At 31.4% G+C, this 19,268-nt stretch overlaps 1 protein-coding gene and 1 non-coding gene across 4 annotated transcripts in view; both read left to right on the top strand.

Annotated features, from left to right (window-relative positions):
- LOC108472308 (leucine-rich repeat receptor-like serine/threonine-protein kinase RGI4) overlaps nt 1-19,268 on the top strand; it is a 49,254-nt gene that overhangs the window by 16,308 nt on the left and 13,678 nt on the right. For 2 of the 3 annotated variants that reach the window (XM_053021007.1, XM_053021005.1), the window contains exons 4-6: nt 2,937-3,008; nt 8,219-8,289; nt 10,332-10,403. In XM_053021007.1, the coding sequence (XP_052876967.1) occupies nt 2,937-3,008; nt 8,219-8,286 (140 nt within the window). In that variant the 3' untranslated portion in view covers nt 8,287-8,289; nt 10,332-10,403. Of the gene's footprint in view, nt 1-2,936; nt 3,009-8,218; nt 8,290-10,157; nt 10,404-19,268 lie in introns of all 3 variants that reach the window. The other variant, XM_053021006.1, reaches the window with a different exon arrangement.
- Nucleotides 17,175-17,281, top strand: LOC128284631 (small nucleolar RNA R71). Its single transcript, XR_008275054.1, has one exon. It is a non-coding gene; the product is annotated as a small nucleolar RNA R71 (small nucleolar RNA).

The following is a 19,268-nucleotide window of genomic DNA, read 5'->3' as shown; positions in this document are numbered from 1 at the left end:
GTGGGTAGCTTAATGTATGCAATGGTGTGTACAAGACCCGACATTTCACAGGCAGTTAGTATAGTGAGCAGGTATATGCATAATCCTGGAAAAAGACATTGGCAAGCTGTGAAATGGATTCTACGATATATTCAGAAGACCGTAGATGTTGGATTACTGTTCAAGCAGGATAATACACTTGGTAAAGGTGTTATTGGGTACGTTGATTCTGACTATGCCGGTGATTTGGACAAGCGAAGATCAACCACCGGTTATGTGTTTACACTTGCTGGAGGACCAATAAGTTGGAAGTCTACATTACAGTCTACAGTTGCGTTGTCAACCACAGAAGCCGAGTACATGGCTGTAACAGAGGCTGTAAAGGAGGCTATTTGGTTACAAGGTATGGCTAAAACCTTGGGGTTGGTTCAGGAGCATATTAACGTGTATTGTGATAGTCAAAGTGCTATTCATTTAGCAAAGAATCAAGTCTATCATGCACGTACAAAGCATATCGACGTACGATTCCATTTTGTGCGGGAAATTATTGAAGAGGGGAAAACTTGTCTTCAGAAGATCAAGACTGCAGATCATCCCGCAGATATGATGACCAAGGTGGTAACAGCAACCAAGTTCGACATTGTTTGAACTTGATCAATATCCTACAAGTTTAATAGTTGAAGAAGGCACTATCAAGTATTGTTGTCAAAGGCAGAAATAATTGTGTGAAGATAAGATTATCCTAATCAAATCTTCAAGGTGGAGATTATTAGAATATATCCCATACCTTGCCCATACCTTTCCCATACCTACCCATACCTTGGAAAGGTCAAAGTTATGGGCACCAAATATTTATTTAGTGTTGGGCATGGGATAATAGCAATTTTTGGTCCCTAAGTGAATAGGGAATTTGCAAGGTGGCCCTTAAACCTCAACTATAAATAGGCCAACCATTGCTCATTCTCATCATCCCACATTTGCCATTCTCTACTTAAGGCATTGTTCTCTCTCCTATTTGTAAAGTTTCACTTGTATTTTGGAGTGAAATATATTTGGTAGTGCCGGGGACGTAGGCAAGATTTGCGAACCTCGTTAAAATTCAGTGTTCTTTACTATTTATTGTTCATATTTTGTGAATGTGATTGTAGTGATTTATTGTGCTATTAAATTACGATAGAGGGATATTCTGGCTAGGAAAGACTTGGTACTTAAGTGATCCTCGTGATCCACCTCTCTTTCCTGGGAATTGAATTCAGTGTGATTTTTTAGTACAATAATTTTACTCTTTCACACGCTTCCGCACAACATCTTATAACAGTTGATATTATATAACAATGATTTAGAAGGGCAGATTCCTATAATAGCTAGGAATTTTCAAGCTTCATTTGGTTATATTTTCATAATAATTCTTATTCAGGTTCCTTACATGTGTAAATCTTAAATATATTTTCACCAGTAAAAAAATAGTTTCAAAACTAGTCATCTCATTACAGGCCATCTACTATCAAGATGTTTGATTACATTTCTAAATTTCAATTATTAAGCTTGACACATAATCAAATTTTAATAGAATTTCAAATAGCTTATTCAAGTGTAAAGAGTTGATGTATTTATCATTGCATAACAACTCTTTGGAGGGAATTATGCCTATAGAAATTGGAAACTTGCCCCAATCTTTGTATTTTGGTTACAACAAGCTCATTTTCATGTGAGTTCTTACTAGTTTCTTAACTGTTCAACTCCTCAGTCCCTTTTCACCTAGACTATATCTGGGGTCTAACAACATTTTTGGGTTCCTAGTAGTCTATATGTGTAGATATATGTGTGTTTGGTAATTCCTTAGCAAAAAATTGTATCAATACGGGCTTATCACTATTATAAATGTTTGGCTTAAAATGCACATGTGTTTTTGAAAATTTGTGGCGAGAGATAAATAGCATGTAGTTTAGGGAAACATATTGTATGCAATAGTATCACTTGTTTGACATTAGCTAATCATTGCTAACTAATAAAAGTTTCTAAAAATATATATCTTTGTTAAGCTTCGATGATGTATCCTATATTTGAACAAAAATATTAAGCGTGAACTTTTTATTCCTCTAATTTTCATCATCAATCAATTAAGCTATAAATTTGAGTATTATAATTAAAATATTTTTGGCACAGCTATCAATAATTTTTTATTATTAATAAAAATTATCATTTATAAGTAACTAAAAGTATTTTATTAAGAAAAATTATTTTATAATAACAGAAATTTTAAATTTTATTTAAATTTTACATTAAATTAAGTTATGTTCTAAACTATAATTTGGACGTATTTCTTACCCTTTTGGAAACAATATTTTTAAAAAATTATTGGATTAACATCAAACTTATAACTAGGCTATTTCTATCCGTTTGATTTTTTTAAATTAATTTTGCTCAACCATAGTTTATAGTACGAGAGAAATAGAATATGTAAATTATTAATAATATGTTTTTAATCTATTTTTCACCTAGTCATAAACAATCAGTTATTTCAAGTGTTTTATTAAAATTTTAATTTCATTAATAGTAAATTTATTTGGTGATAAGAGCATTAAATTAATTTAAGATTTGATTTTTAATTTGGGCGTATTTTATACCCTTTTGAATCACAGAAGACTCCTAACTAGCTATTTCTTCTACCCTTTAGATTTGTCTTATTATTTATGTGTTGATATTATTGAATAGGAAAGAAATAGAGTACATGATTTCTCTTAGCTTTGATTACAGAGTACATAATTGATATTGTATGTTTCAGACTTATACCTACCCGCATGGATAACACCACCCACTGCCATTCCCTCTTTCTCTTCTTCACACTACTCCCACAGCCTTACAAAATACAACCCTCAATCAGCTTTGATTTTTGACAATTTTAAGTTCTGTTATAAAAAATAATAAATTTTAATGATTTTAATTATATATTTTAGGTGAAATTCCGCTGGTTATTGGAAACCTTACTTCTCTCGTGCGCATCAGTCTTGATAATAACAACTTAACAGGTATAATATCATCTTTATTTTCCTTTTTATTGTTACTGTTATAATATATACTTATAATAGAATCGTGGTGTAGATTACTAAATAGCTTTGCAATCTTTTAACTTTTACTATAATACTTTTGGCTTAAAACAATTAATTACACATTTAATCCTTTAATTACTTCGAAATTAGAAAAATATAAGAATAAGAAAAATATCAATAATTTGAATTGCAAATTACTTAAATTTATTATATCAATATGATGATTATATCAATATGATGATTTGAATATTAAACTCGTTGGCACCAATACATTCAACAAAATTTAACATAATTTATAATGATACCAAAAACTACACATTATGCTATAATTTAGGTTTCAAAATGTTAACTCATGAGAAAATGTCAAGATTTAGATGAAAATTTGTATCTTTTATAATTTTATATTTTTCATTTTAAATTTAAATTTTCAGCTAAAATTGCATAATTTAAATTTAAAAATTGCAACTAAGAAAGGGTTTGATGTTGCGAAATAAATTAATCATTCATTTTATACACTCCATTCATGTGTATACATAGCAAATATTATTTATTTACAATTTTTCTTCCAAATAAAAGTTGAAGTTATGAATATTATTTCATTAAAAAATTATGAAAATTATTGTGTCTTATGTGTAAACATCATTATATTATTTTTTAATAAAATATTTTTCTAAAAATATAAAATAATAAAATACATTCAAATTAATATTTGTTACTTTATTAAAAAATACTTTAACCATAAATTAATACTTAAACCATGCTATTTTTCTCAAGTTTATTCCTACTCTTCCATTTTTTATTAGTAGTGATAACTAAACTATACTCGATTATCCAAATGCCTCAAGATTACATATAAGATATTTGAACTATTAGGATTTAATTTTTCATTCAATCACATATATGTCTCTATCTTCTAGGAGTTATCTGCTCTGACGCTCAATACAAAGCATCTCCTCCAATTAGATTTGATAAATGACATATTAATCTTTCAATCAGTTTACTCATTTTTTATTAGATTAAATTTCTTTCCGTTTGATTTACCTTATTTTTTAAAATTAAAATTTGCTCATCCATAGTTCATTATATGTTTTATAATGAAATTTCTCCTATGTTTAGAAATTAATTTTTGCCCAACCATAGTTAGTTTTTAGAAATTCATCGAGCTACACCATTCGTTATTCACTGGTCCCTCGAGTTCTATCACTTTAAACACGATATGATTCTAACACTTTGAGTCGCATAATTACAAACATTAATAGAATAACTAGTATTATCTCGCTCACTAGGAATTCTCACAAAATCTCGTGCTTGAAGAGTAACCTCTTCATCACCTACCCTCAGCATAAGTTCACCACTATCTACATCAATAACAGTTCTAGCAATAACTAAAAAGGGTCAACGTAAAATAATGGGTAACTCATTATCCTCATCTAAGTCAAATATAACAAAATCAACAGCGAATATAAATTTATCGACTGTAACAAGTACATCTTCAATAATACCCCTAGGATACTTAATTAATCTATCAGTTAATTGACTATTCATCCTAGTGGGTTTGGGTTCCTCGAGAACAAGTTATTCGAACATTTTATAAGGCATAACATTTATACTAACTTTAAATCAGCCAAAGTTTTTCAACATTTAAGCTACCAATAAGACAAGAAATATTAAAACTTCTTGGATCTTTAAGTTTGGTGGATAATTTGTTTTGTAGAATGACCTAGCATCTTCATTGAGCTCCATAGTTGACAAGTTGTCTACCTTTCTTTTATTTGTTAATAGTTCCTTTAAAGATTTTGTATATTTTAGCATTTGTAAAAGGGCTTCAACAAAAAGTAAATTAATATGTAATTTTTTCAGAAGTTCAAGAAATTAGAGTTGAGATATTTTCAATAATAATTAAAAATAAATATATTTATAATAAAATAGAAAATTAATTAAACTCAGTAACTATTTGAATTGTATATTAAGATATTATATAGTTCAACTTTCAAAATAAAAATTGAGAATAAACAAACTAAATTTTAAGAGTTTTTGTCAAAGTACTTAATGCTTAATTGATACGTTGAGAAACAATATTTGTGGTACAGTTTTACGGTCCATGGTTTGATTAATATACTAAACCACGTATAATTGAAATGGAAGGTTGAAAAGGTGGCCATTCTTTTCAGTTCATGTTTCCAATTAATGTTTTTTTTTTCTAGAAACTACTTGTCTCTTTTTTCTGGATGTATGGAGAGGGGGAAGCCAGAACAAATTTTTAAGGGGCCGAATGATATTTTAATTTTTTATAATCTATATCTTTGATAATTTTTAAATGATTAAATTAAATTTTTATAATTTTAAAGGGATAAAGTAAAATTTTACCATTAAAATTTTAAAATTTTTAAAAAATTTAAAAGGCCTAAATAACAATTTTCTATTTTAGTGGGATTGGGACCCTTGCTAGCGCCTAGATTTGCCTCTGTATACGAACCATTGAACCGATCATGGATAACCACAGAAACTTGTGACTAAGTCTTACATTTTAGGCTATCCTTTTCTGTCGTGTATTTTGGTTGGAGCTCAATAACTTTGAGCTCAATCCTCACCAGTCAAAGGATGCTGTGTCGAAGTATTTAATTAATATTGAGCTAGCATTACAAAAAGTATTTACTTAGCTATTTCTCTCCTTATGTTTTTGCTACTACTTGCAACATTCGGAGCTGTTTTGTCTACGAGTTCACTCAACATCATCACTGATCAATCGGCCCTTCTGGCTTTAAAATCTCATATAAGTAATGATCCACACAACCTCTTAACAATCAATTGGTCCACTTCTACCTCCGTTTATAATTGGATTGGTATCACATATGGATCCAGACACAACAGAGTCAGTACTTTGAATTTGTCGAGTATGGAGCTCACAGGCACCATCCCACAGCTCAATTGGATAATCTATCTTTCCTTGCTTGGCTTGACATTCGTCACAATAATTTCTATGGTCCTTTACCTGTTGAGTTAACAAATTTGCATCGGATGAAATATTTTAACTTTGGTAACAATAGCTTCAATGGAGAAATCCCATCATGGTTTGGTTGCTTCACTGAACTTCAAGGCTTATTTTTATACCTTAACAACTTCATTGGTGTTATCCCGTCTACTCTAGGCAATTTGTCAAAACTAGAAAAGTTGAACTTGTTTAGCAACAATTTAGAAGGGAAGTTTCGTGTAACGATTGGAAACCTTTCAAACTTGAAAGAGTTGTATCTTGGCAATACATCTCTTTCAGGTTTTATATCTTTCTTGATCTTGATTATATTCTCATTAATAAAATATTGAATTATAAATAAAAATGTTCTCATTGCAAGTAATCTTTCATCAGGAATATTTGATAACCTTCTTAAATTACAAGTACTCCTTTAAAATCGAATCAAATTTCCAGCAAAATTCCAAATAACATATTCAAGTGTAAGAATTGTGGGCTTAATCATTGTATAGCAACTCTTTAGGGGGAAGTTTGCCTTTAGAAATTGGGAATTTGACTCTTCTCCAACAGTTGTTTCTTGGTTACAACAACCTCATAGGTAAATAAATCCTCATTATCACGAAACTTAGTTGTAGTGTAAATCTTTATGCGTTTTATGTTAATTGAGCCATCAACCAATTACTTGATGTAAAATTAAAGGCTGCTTGCTTTAGGAGTTCGTTTGTAATTTTCTTTCCTATCTTGACATGCCTCTGCATTTAGTATCTCATGTTTTACTAACCGCTTTGGCTAAATATTTTATTCGGTCGAGAAAAAAAAATCAAGACAACTTCTCTAAATCACAAAGCTTGCTTTTATAATATTATAAAGCGAGTTACTTCCATAAAAGTAGAAACCTGAGTTGCAATCAGATGTATGGACCAATGAACCAATCAAAGATGACCAGTGTTTCCCAAATTCAGTCTTGTATTTTAAGGCTTTCCGTTTGTAATTAATATATTTTTTCCCACTTTGCTTTGGCCCTCTTCACTTGTCTCTTTTTCTTAGAACTTTTTTTTATATATATATTGGTGTAGTTTATTTAAGCTTGTTTAGTTTTTAGTTTCTTACTATAATAATACTTCTAACCCTGAAATACATTTGATACTTTGGCTACTAGAATTTGGTTCATGAGAAAAATTTTATAATTTCACCTTAAATTTACAAATTTTTCTAAAATTCTCAAACTATTTAAATTGTCTAAAGTTCAACTGTGTTCAAGTATTTATTAAAATTTCTCTATATCCTGAGTTACTTCTAAGTTAGCTATCTACATTAAACATAAATTTAAAAAGTACACACAAAGATAACATAATTCTAGCACTAAGCTATTTTGACCAATTATTTATATTTTTTGGTGAAATCCCATCAACTATTAGAAACTTGACCACTCTCAAAGTTTTTGATCTTTCTTATAACAACTTAACAGGTATAATATCATTTTTTTTCTTTTTGTTGTTACATTTATGCAATCCCTTTTTAGTTGTTATATCAGGTATAATATCATTGCATAACAACTCTTTAGAGGGAATTATGCCTATAGAAATTGGAAACTTGACTATACCCTAATCTTTGTATTTTGGTTACAACAAGCTCATTATCATGTGAGTTCTTACTAGGTTCTTTACTGTTCAACTCCTCAGTCCCCTTTCACCTAGGCTATATGTGGGGTCTAGCGACATTTTTGGGTTCCTAGTATTCTATATGTGCAGATATATGTGTGTTTGCTAATTCCTTAGCAAAAAGTTGTATCAATACCGCGCTTAGAATGCAGATGTGTTTTTGATAATTTGTGGCGAGATATAAATAGCAAGCAGTTTAGGAAACATATTGTATGCAATAGTATGATCAGTTGTTTGATAGTAACAAATCACTGCTAACTAGATACATAAAAATAAAAGTTTCTAAAAAATTATACTTGTTCAGTTTCTCATTCAAACTTGAAGGTTTATCCTATATTTGAACAAAAACATTGAGCATGAACTATTTTATTACATCTAATTTTCATCATCATTTAAGATATAAATTTGAGTATTATAATTAAAACCATTTGTAGTTGTCATAACTATTATAAAACTAAACAAAACTTACATGTTTAAAAAATAGGTATGCTCAACAAATAAATTAAGGGCTTGCTAGGAAAATATTTGTAAATTTTAACTGATTTAATTATATGTTTCAGGTGAAATTCCTCCTGTTATTGAAAACTTGAGTTCTCTCGAACACTTTTTCTTAATAATAACAAATTGACAGGTATAATTTCATGTATCTTTTCTTCTCTTTTTGTTATTAAGATTATGCAATCTTTTAAGTAATTAAAATAAAAGTTACCTTAAAAGATTAAAACCTTAAAGTCATTATTATGCATTTAGAAAATATAAGATGTTAGGAAGTAAATTAACCAATCATTTTATCATTTATCTAGTTAATCCGCGTGTTTATCAAGAATATAATTAATAAAAGGGATTATATAAATCCATTACTTCACATATATGTTACTTCTATTCAAATTATGTCACCTAATCATACTTTTAGAAAGTGTCAACTTTTTTGTAGTATTTCTAACTCAACCAATATATATTCTATAGATATAATAAGCCTCAACTCCAAAACTAATAAAATGATTGATTAAAATATCTTTTGAATTAAAATATGTAATTTTATTAAAATATAATATATATATATATATATATATATATTTCTCTATTAAAGTTTTAATTTAATATTTTCATTATTAAACTCTTTCAAATAATTTATTTCTTAATACAAATAAGACTCAATTATTTAAATTCAAACATGGGTAATAATCACTTGGTGAGGACTATGGCTTTAGAAATCAGAAATATGACATCCCTATGCATTTCTCCATCGCATGGAACAACTTCTTATATAAGCAAAACCAAATGTCCTGCTTTCCTAATATTCTTAAAAATAAGAAAACTAGTTACCTTAAACCTTCTTTTTATATTGCTCTACATTTTTAAGTTTTTATTTTCTTTATATACTAATATTTTTTCTGTAAAAATAATAATTACTCATTTAATACTTTTAATCATTAGAACTTGATTCATTAAAAAATTAGAATAATCTCACCTTAAATTTACAAATTTTTATAAAGAAACTATTTGAATTGCCAAAAGTTTAGGTATGTTTAGGTATTTATTAGAACTACACATCCTAATTCATCATCTACCTTATAGCAGAAATTAGCTTATTCGTCTATTTTGATCCATCATTTTCTTTGGTTCCCATATTTGTTCATCCATAACTTCATTTGTTCTTCCTTTAATTTACTGAAAGTGATGATTTCTTTTTCTCGGATGATTTTGAGATTTTGAGTGACATATTATGGGACCAAAGTATCTAATCCTCTTCTACAACTATGAATTTTGTGATTTGTTATTTTTGTGTTCAGTGCTTGACATATTTTTTTTAGATGTTTTAGTTTTTCCTTTTTATATGATCTATATGGTGTTTTTATTTGGCACAGATATAAATATATTTTATTATTAATAAAATTATCATTTATAAGTAAGACTTCTAATTTCACTAAATGTATTTTATAAAGAAAATTTATTTTATAAAACAAAAATTTTAAATTTATTTAAATTTTATATTAAATTAAGTTATGTTCTAAATTATAATTTAGATGTATTTCTTACCCTTTTTGGAAACAATGTTTTTTTTAAATTATTGGATTAACATCAAACTTGTAAGTAAGCTATTTCTATCCGTTTGATTTTTTTAATTAATTTTGCTCAACCATAGTTCATAGTATGAGAGAAATAGAATATGTAAATTATTAATAATATGATTTTTCATCTATTTTTCATCTAGTCATAAACAATCAGTTATTTCACGTGTTTTATTAAAACTTCTAATTACACTAAAAGTAAATTTATTTGGTGATAAGAAAATTAAATTAAATTAAGATTTGATTTTTAATTTGGGCGTATTTTATACCCTTTTGAATCACACAAGACTCGTAACTAGCTATTTCTTCTACCCTTTAGATTTGCCTTATTATTTATGTGTTGATATTATTGAATAGGAAAGAAATAGAGTACATGATTTCTCTTAGCTTTGATTACAGAGTACATAGTTGATATTATATGTTTCAGGCTTATACCTACCAGCAAGGATAACACCACCCACTGCCATTCCCTCTCTCTTCTTCACACAACTTCCACTGCCTCACAAAATACAACCCTCAATCAGCTTTGATTTTTGACGATTTTAAGATCTGTTATAAAAAAAAATTAGTTAATTTTAACGATTTTAATTATATGTTTTAGGTGAAATTCCATCGGTTATTGGAAACCGTACTTCTCTCATGTTCATCAATCTTAGTAATAACAACTTAACAGGTATTATATCATCTTTATTTTCCTTTTAGTTGTTACTGTTAATGCAGTCCCTCTACTTATAATAGAATCGTGCTATATATTACTAATTAACTTTACAACCTTTTAACTTCTTACTATAATACTTTTGACTTAAAAACAATTAATTACACATTTAATCCTTTAGCTACTTTGAAATTAGAAAAATATAAGAATATTGGTATAAGAAAAATATCAATAATTTGAATTGTAAATTACTTAAATTCAGTATATGAAATATGATGATTTGAATATTAAACTCGTTGGCACCACTACATTTAACAAAATTTAACATAATTTATAATGATAGAAAAACTATACATTAGGCTATTTAGGTTTCAAAATGTTAACGCCTAAGAAAATTTCAAGATTTACATGAAAATTTATATCTTTTTATATTTTTATATTTTTCATTTTAAATTTAAAATTTCAGCTAAGAATTGCATAACACTATGAGAAGAAATTAGTCATTCTCATGCAACTAACAAAGGATTAGATGTTGAGAAATTGATGGTCACTAAACTAACTAAAAATTCGACTAAGGCAAGCACACCTATCGAACAGTAGTATAGTTATGGTGAGACCGGAAATATCGTATCCACAAGGACTAAAAGTACTAGTAATTACTATCTTTTTATTATCTAGCCCAAGAATTAAAGGGATGTTTTTAAACTAAGATTAACTAACTAATTAACTAATGAATACAACATAGGTAGAAGTTGGAAAATACTTTTGGAAAACCGATGGAGAAGACAATATCCAAGGAAGAATCCACCTAGACTTCACTTATTTCTTCTGAATTAGATGATTTATTCACTTGACTTAATCCGTAGAAATCCTTGATTTATGTTAATATCTCTTTCAAGACTAAAAACAACTGACTCTAGGTTGATTAATTGAAATCTCTTTCTAATTAAAACCCCTATTGTCACATTAACTTGATCTATGGATTCCCTTATTAGATTTGACTCTAATCCGACAGATTTATGTCGTCCTATCTCTAGGATTGCATGCAACTCCGCTTAATTATGGAAGATCTACTCTTAAACAGGAACTTTTGCTCCTCTGGATAAGCACATCAAAACCTGAATTTATATCCTGGAATATTAAAGCAAGGATTAAAAATCACAATTAAGAATAAGAACAAGTATTTATCATATAATTCAAATAGTATTAATATCTGTCTTAGGTTTCATCTCCCTTAGGTATTTAGGGAGTTTAATGAAAACAAAAAAAATAAAGAAACCCAAAGAACTTCTAGGAGATTGGATGGAAACCTTCAGTCTTGAGGTAAATCCTGCCTCCGAAATGATTCCGATGGTTGTCCTTAGGTATTTTCTGCCTGCTACTCTGCGTGCCCTTTTAATCCTCTTCTCGTGTGTTTAAATAGACTTTGGAATGCCCAAAATTGCCCAAAATTAGCCTTTTCCGAGTAGAGTTAAAATAGGTCTCGACAGGGACATGGCCTTGTGCCACGTTTGTGTGAAGGTGCTCAAGCCGTGTGCAACTCTGACTTGATTTAATGTCGACACGGCCATGACACACGGGTGTGTGGTATGCTAGTATGTCACACACGGGCATGTGGATTACCCGTGTGGAAGTGCCTAGGCCGTGTAAAACACTGAATTAGGCCCATTTTGTCCATTTTTGGCCCGTTTCTTGCCCTTTTCGCCTTCCTATGCTCACCTAAGTATAAAACATGAATTTAAAGGATTAGGAGCATCGAATTCAATGAAATCTTATTATAAATCATCCAAAGATATGCCAAAAATGGGGTAAAAATATGTATATATTATGGTTTATCAAATATCCCCACACTTAAGCATTTGCTTGTCTTCAAGCAAAATTCTCAACTCACAATTAAAATTAATTCTTCTCAACTTATAATTCTTATCAAATAATGTTTCGAAATAATCCACAGATAATCATACATTGAGAATTCAACTAAAAAAACATTAAAGTTTCAAACAATCCAAGTTGAGTATTTTAATCATAAAATCATAGGTATTCCCCTTTATCTAAGTAATTACCTTTAATTCCAAATCGACAAGGGTTGACATCCTCACTAAAGATTCACTCAAATCACTCAAAGTGTTTAAGGTTCGATAATTAAGCACTGAATAGCCAAACATGAAAAGTTATTACCATAGGCTTGCATGAAAATCAAATCTCCACCACTATAAATGAGATGTTACACAAATCAAAAGATCATTAACAGGGTTGTAATGAGGCTTGGCTTAAAGGTGTGGATAAAGGCTAAAAAAGAATGCTAGAATCAATATTAATTTAATAAATTACCAAAATTCAAAAAATAAGGCTAATTACTGAATTACAAACAAGTGTCAGAAGTAAAACTATCCAAACTAACGAAGTGAGCTTTTTCTCAATATAATAACTTTAACTTATCCAAGCTCTTTATAACAATATGTAATTAAATAAATAAATATACATTTTATTTAGATTAAGAACAAATACAATAATGGAAAGTACATAATAAGAAATATTTCAGCAATTGAAATGAACGAACATAGTTAGGTAACTAATCAAATCAAATCTCGATAAAAAGGGAATTAATAAAATAGGAAAAATTCTCAATGAATCAAAAAGTATGATATAGAGGTTAAAATTTTAGGGTAAATTAAGAAATGGTTTGTTAAGCTCAACGGCGTTTACTAAGGGTTAATTATGAAGGTAGGCTTTTTGTGGGGTAAGTGAGTTAAAACCTAGGTGTTTTTATCATCTCAGTATATCAAATCAAAGGTGTGGTCTCGACATGTATAATCGAAGCGAGTTCTAGAATAACAATTCAATATTGACACACTCATAACCAATAAAATAAGTGAGCAAGAAAGATATGTGCTCTAAAAGGCTCAAAATATCACGAAAATTATTGGTATTTGATGTCAATCCTGTAAATTCAAAACTTCAAGATAATACCCAAATTCAAGGAAACAACTCAGCAATTTTAATTCTCAAAAGTCAACTTATCATGCTTGATTTTCTAATGTCTTAAAGTTTAAACAGTCAATGCACAATTACCTATGTTTTAATTCAAAATATATCAATAAAAATCATAAATCAATCAAAATTCATTCTAATAGTAATATGAGCAAACTGTTTGAGAACAAGAAAAAAATTTAGGGATTTTTTGATAATTACATAAATAACCTCCCCACACTTAAGATGTACATTGTCCTCAATGTACAAAGATATATAATAACAATATAAGCATAATATCAAAAGAGAGTGAGAGAAGCGAAACTACCCTAAATTTTTGGATAAAATCCTTGGAATAGCGAAAGGTAGATTTGTAGATAAGACCAATGAAAGGCATGATTCTGAGTGACTAAAAAGAAAATAAACACAATTTTGGAAGAGAATTAAGGGATTACTCGATAATAACCATAAAGATAATCATAGTTCAAAATATAAAACATAAGTCTTTAAAAATAAAAAAACAGAAAAAATTAAAATTAAAATTAAAATTAAAATTAAAAAAAAATAAAAATAAATGGAGTCAAATATCCTCATCATTAGAGTCATGAGCCGATGGCGCTAGAGGAGCGATAAGGAAGTGCTCGCGAATCTACTGCAAAGTCGCATCGAAACTATCAAGCCTCGCATCAAGGCTGTCGAACCTCTGAGCACAGTACTGACAGAAATCAGTAAACTCCTCGAATGACACTCCTCTAAAGCTGGCAGTAGAAGGAGCATGGCGGTGACTCGATGGTGGAAGTTGTGGTGGATCCTCATGATAGGGAGGAACATTATTAGCAAAGTTCTTGTCATCATCCTGAGCTTCAGAATGCAATAATTGGTACTGAGAAGGATCCACTCCTCGTTGTCGCTCGATCATCCTCATATGAGTCATGCTCGAGATGCCCTGAGGGGACATCTGGCCTGCTAAGGTAAGCATTGAGGACTGCTCAGGTGTGTCGAGTAAACCAAAGTGTCGAGCTAACAAGTTACATACAGACCTAAGCAAAGAGGCCCCCTCTTATGTCGTTCAATCTGATGGCAGAAGGATAGTGCGACGAAGTATGACAAATTGATAATTCGAATGAGGGGGGTCGGGATATTGTTTGGTGGCTGGTGCGGTGCGAAGGTGGGAGGGGAGTTGGGTCGAGCGGCTGGTGGGGGTTTGGTTTGTGGGGTTTCGGTGCGAGGGTGAAGAGGGGAGTGAGGGGGGTAACGGTGGCCAGAATGGGGGGTTTAGACGACTGCGGCAGTTAGGGAAGAAGGGAGAAGGAAAATGACAAAACAAGGTATAAAGGGATTAGGGATTAGGGTTTTAAAAGAGGACATGGTTGTATAAGGCCCGTGTTGGGCCATACGGCTGTGTCACACGCTCGTGTGGTGTTCATCTCGGCCCGTATGTGTTAAAAATTTAAGCCTAGTTTTCACACAGCCCAGGACACGCCCATGAAACCTCACACATGGCCATGTGTCTTGCCCGTATAGCTCCCTGACTTATTAAAATTTGAAAAATTAAGCTCCAGTTTTCACACGGCCAAGGACACACCCATGTGTCCTGACCGTGTGCTTCATACGGCCGTGTCGTACGTCCGTGTGGATTTATCGTAGGTCGTGTGCCTATCAATTTTTAGGGATTCGCAACCCTGTTTCCGTACAGCCAAGGACACGCCCGTGTGTCCAAGACATGTGGGTCACTATTCTTGCATAAAAACACGAAAAATAGATAAAATAAATCCGTTAGTGGTGTTAGTGCTCGAGCTGCCTCCTGAGAAGCGCTTATTTAAAGTCTAAGCTCTACTCACCTCATATTTGCACTATCAGCTCTATCAAAATAAGGTTTGAGTCAAGTATTATTTACCTTGAAAGTTCTGAATTCAGTATGTTTTACCTTGACTATACCGTGTGGGAAGATATTTAGTACCGTGAAGGGAGTTGCTCTGTTTACATTGGACTTTAAAGTGACAAATCGAGGGTCCATTTTTTCCATTAGTACCTGCTCACCAATCTTAAATTGATTTGGTCCATCCCTATCCTTAAGTTCGTCATGAAGTTGCTTCAGTTCATCATGTGTTTGTGGTTTCTTCTTGACGTGTGTCCGCCATTCATCTAGTTCATCAATTTAGAGTCTTTGTTCCTCATGAGTTGTTCTATTTTGCCACATAGGCTAGGATGTTGCTCTATCAAGTTCTTTTTAGGGGTTTCCTGCAAAGAAGTTTGAGTCATAATGCTATTCATATCAACAGAATTTGTATAGCCATCTTGCTTAATAGATAATTTAGTCAGATCACAATCTTGGAGAGTAATCATGTCATCTTCTACACAAAGTATTAGTTCTCCTACTCCAACATCAATAATAGTCCTAGCAGTTTCTAAAACGGGTATACTTAAAATAAAAGGCACGTCACTATCTTTTTCCATATCTAGAACAACAAAATCAATTGGGAATATAAATTTATCAATTTTGACTAGCACATCTTCAATGGTACCCCTAAGAAATCTAATTGTTTTATCTGCCAGTTGAATGTTCATCTTAGTTTGTTTGGGTTTCCCAAGACCTAGTTGTTTAAACATTTTATAGGGTATAACATTAATTTTTACCCCTAAATCATCCAAAGCATTGTTAACATTTAAACTACCAATTAAACAAGGAATCGTAAAACTCCTTGGATCTTTCAACTTGTTGGGTAGATTATTTTGAAAAATGGTTGAGCAAACTACATTGAGCTCCATGTGTGACAAGTCATCTAGCTTCCGCTTGTTTGCTAAAAGCTCTTTTAAAAATTTTACGGAATTGGGCATCTACGAAAGAACTTTAATAAACGGTAAGTTAATATGTAATTTTTTAAAAAATTTAAGGAATGTACCGAATTGTTCATTTGTGTGGTCTTTCCTTGTCGCATTTGGGTATGACACACGAGGTTTATATTTCTTATCGACCAAATTATGCTTATTCTGACTTACCTCAAGTTTACCATTGCTTACCGTAGTTTCTCGTCATGGTTCCGCTTCAGATTCAGCTAACTATTTTTCATCTCGAACAGTGATTGCGTGAAGCTGCTCTCTTGGGTTAGCTTTGATGTTGCTTAGCAAACTACCTTGTGGTCATTCTGAAATCATCTTTGCCAATTGATCGATTTGATTCTCAAATTCTTAAACCGATGCTTATTGATTTTTAAGTGCTGTTTCGGTATTTTAAAAGTGAATTTTAGATACTGAAATAAACTTTGTTAGCATCTTATCAAGGTTTGGCTTCTTCTCTTACTGGTAAGGTGGTTGTTGAAAGCCTAGAGGGAGCTGTGATCTTTGATTTCCTCTTCCACCCTAAGAGAAATTGGGATGGTTCCTCCAACCTGCATTGTAAGTATTACTATATGGATTATTCTGAGGTCTAGAATTGTTACCCATATAATTGACGTGTTCTTTCTCTGAGCTAGGGTTGTAGGATAGGCATTCTGGATTGTTCATCCCTCCCTCATTAATATCGCATTGCATCACCAAATATACCTGCGTAGAACCATATAAACTATCAATCTTTTTATTCAACAGTTCTACCTAGTTCGATAACATGGTGACCGCATCGACGTTGAAAACACTGGCTATTTTGACAGCTTTGTCCTCATAAATTTCCATTGATAATTATTCAATGACATCTCTTTAATGAACTCATAAGCCTCCTCAGGTGTTTTGTTTTTTAGGGTACTACCGGCAGCTACGTTGATCATTTGCCTAGTTGAGGGGTTCAAATCGTTGTAGAAAGTTTGAACCTGTAGCCAAAGAGGTAACCCATGGTGAGGGCACCTTCTCAATAAATCCTTGTATCTCTCCTATGCGTCATAAAGTGTTTCTAAATTCATCTGCACAAAAGAAGAGATATCATTCCTTAACTTAGCCGTTTTAGCCGAAGGAAAATATTTAAGTAAAAATTTTTCGGTCATTTGTTCCCAAGTAGTGATTGACCCTCATGGTAACAAATTCAACCACTGTTTAGCCTTATTTCGTAATGAAAAGGGAAACAACCGAAGGCGAATGGCATCATCAGAAATGCCATTGATCTTAAAGGTGTCGTAGAATTCCAAAAAATTTTCCAAATGAGTGTTTGGATCCTCGTCTTGCAAACCATTAAACTGAACAAACTGTTGTATCATTTAAATCGTGTTAGGTTTCAGTTCAAAATTATTTGCAGCAACAGTAGGTTTAACTATACTCGATTCAGTTCCTGTTAAATTAGGTTTAGCATAATCATACATAGTACGAGGAGTAGGATTTTGATTTACTGGATTTGCAGCACCCATAGGAGGTAGCAGATTAGTCTGATTATCAGCCATCTCCTTCTCTCGCTCTTCTTCTATGTATTGTAGGCTTTGCATCATTTCTCTTTGGTTTCTGTGAGTTATGCTCTTGATCTCACTGTAAAAAAAAAAGGTCCTGACGGGTTCCTTCTAGTCATAAATTAGAGATACCTGTCAGAAGCAAAATAAAAGAAAAATTAGTAATAATAAAAATAAAAAAATAAATTGCAATAAAACTAAAAATTGCTAAAGTAATAAAAGTTAAGCGTTCCTAATATCTTAGTCCCAGGCAACAGCACCAAAAACTTGATGGTCGCTAAACTAACTAAAAATTCGACTAAGGCAAGCGCACCTATCGAACAGTAGTATAGTTATGGTAAGACTAGAAATATCGTATCCATAAGAACTAAAAGTACTAGTATTTACTATCTTTTTTATTATCTAGCCTAAGAATTAAAGGGATGTTTTTAAACTAAGATTAACTAACTAATTAACTAATGAACATGACAGAAGCAAAAGTTGGAAAATACTTTTGGAAAACCGATGGAGAAGATAATACCCAAGGAAGAATCCACCTAGACTTCACTTATTACTTCTAAATTAGACGATTTATTCACTTGACTTAATCTGTAGAAATCCCTGATTTATGTTAATATCTCTCTGGAGACTAAAAACAACTGACTCTAGGTTGATTAATTGAAACCTCTTTCTAACTAAAACCCCTATTGTTACATTAACTCGATCTATGGATTCCCTTATTAGATTTGACTCTAATCTGGCATATTTATGTCGTCTTATCTCTAGGATTGCATGCAACTCTGCTTAATTATGGAAGATCTACTATTAAATAGGGACTTTTTCTCCTCTGGATAAGCACATCAAAACCTGAAATAATATCCTAGAATATTAAAGCAAGGACTAAAACTCACAATTAAGAATAAGAACAAGTATTTATCATATAATTCAAATAGTAATAAAATTTGTCTAAGGTTTCATCTCCCTTTTGTCTTAGGTTTCATCTCCCTTGGGTATTTAAGGAGTTTAGTTCATAATAATGGAAAACATCTCAAAATTAGGAAAACAACAAAACATAAAGAAACCCAAAGAACTTCTGGGAGATTGGATGGAAATCTTTAATCTTGACGTAGATCCTGCTTCCGAGCTGATTATGATGGCTGTCCTAAGGTATTTTCTGCCTTCTACTCTGCGTGCCCCTTTAATCCTCTTCTTGTGTGTTTAAATAGACTTTGGAATGCCCAAAATAGCCCAAAATTAGACTTTTTAGAGTAGAATTAAAATAGGTCTCGACAGGGACACAGCCGTGTGCCACGCCCGTATGAAGGTGCTCAAGCCGTGTGCAATTCTAACTTGATTTAATGTTGACACAGCCATGACACACGGGTGTGTGGTATACTCGTGTGTCATACGGGCGTGTGGATTACCTATACGAAAGTGCCTAGGCTGTGTGAAACACTGAATTAGGCCCATTTTGTCCGGTTTTGGCCAGTTTCTTACTCTTTTCACCTCCTTATGCTCACCTAAGTATAAAACATGAATTTAGAGTATTAGGAGCATTGAATTCAAT

This window comes from Gossypium arboreum, chromosome 11 (assembly GCF_025698485.1).
Source record: "Gossypium arboreum isolate Shixiya-1 chromosome 11, ASM2569848v2, whole genome shotgun sequence".
NCBI classification, from domain to species: domain Eukaryota; kingdom Viridiplantae; phylum Streptophyta; class Magnoliopsida; order Malvales; family Malvaceae; genus Gossypium; species Gossypium arboreum.
The sequence above is the reverse complement of the archived record's forward strand: the minus strand, read 5'-3'. Positions and strand labels throughout refer to the sequence as shown.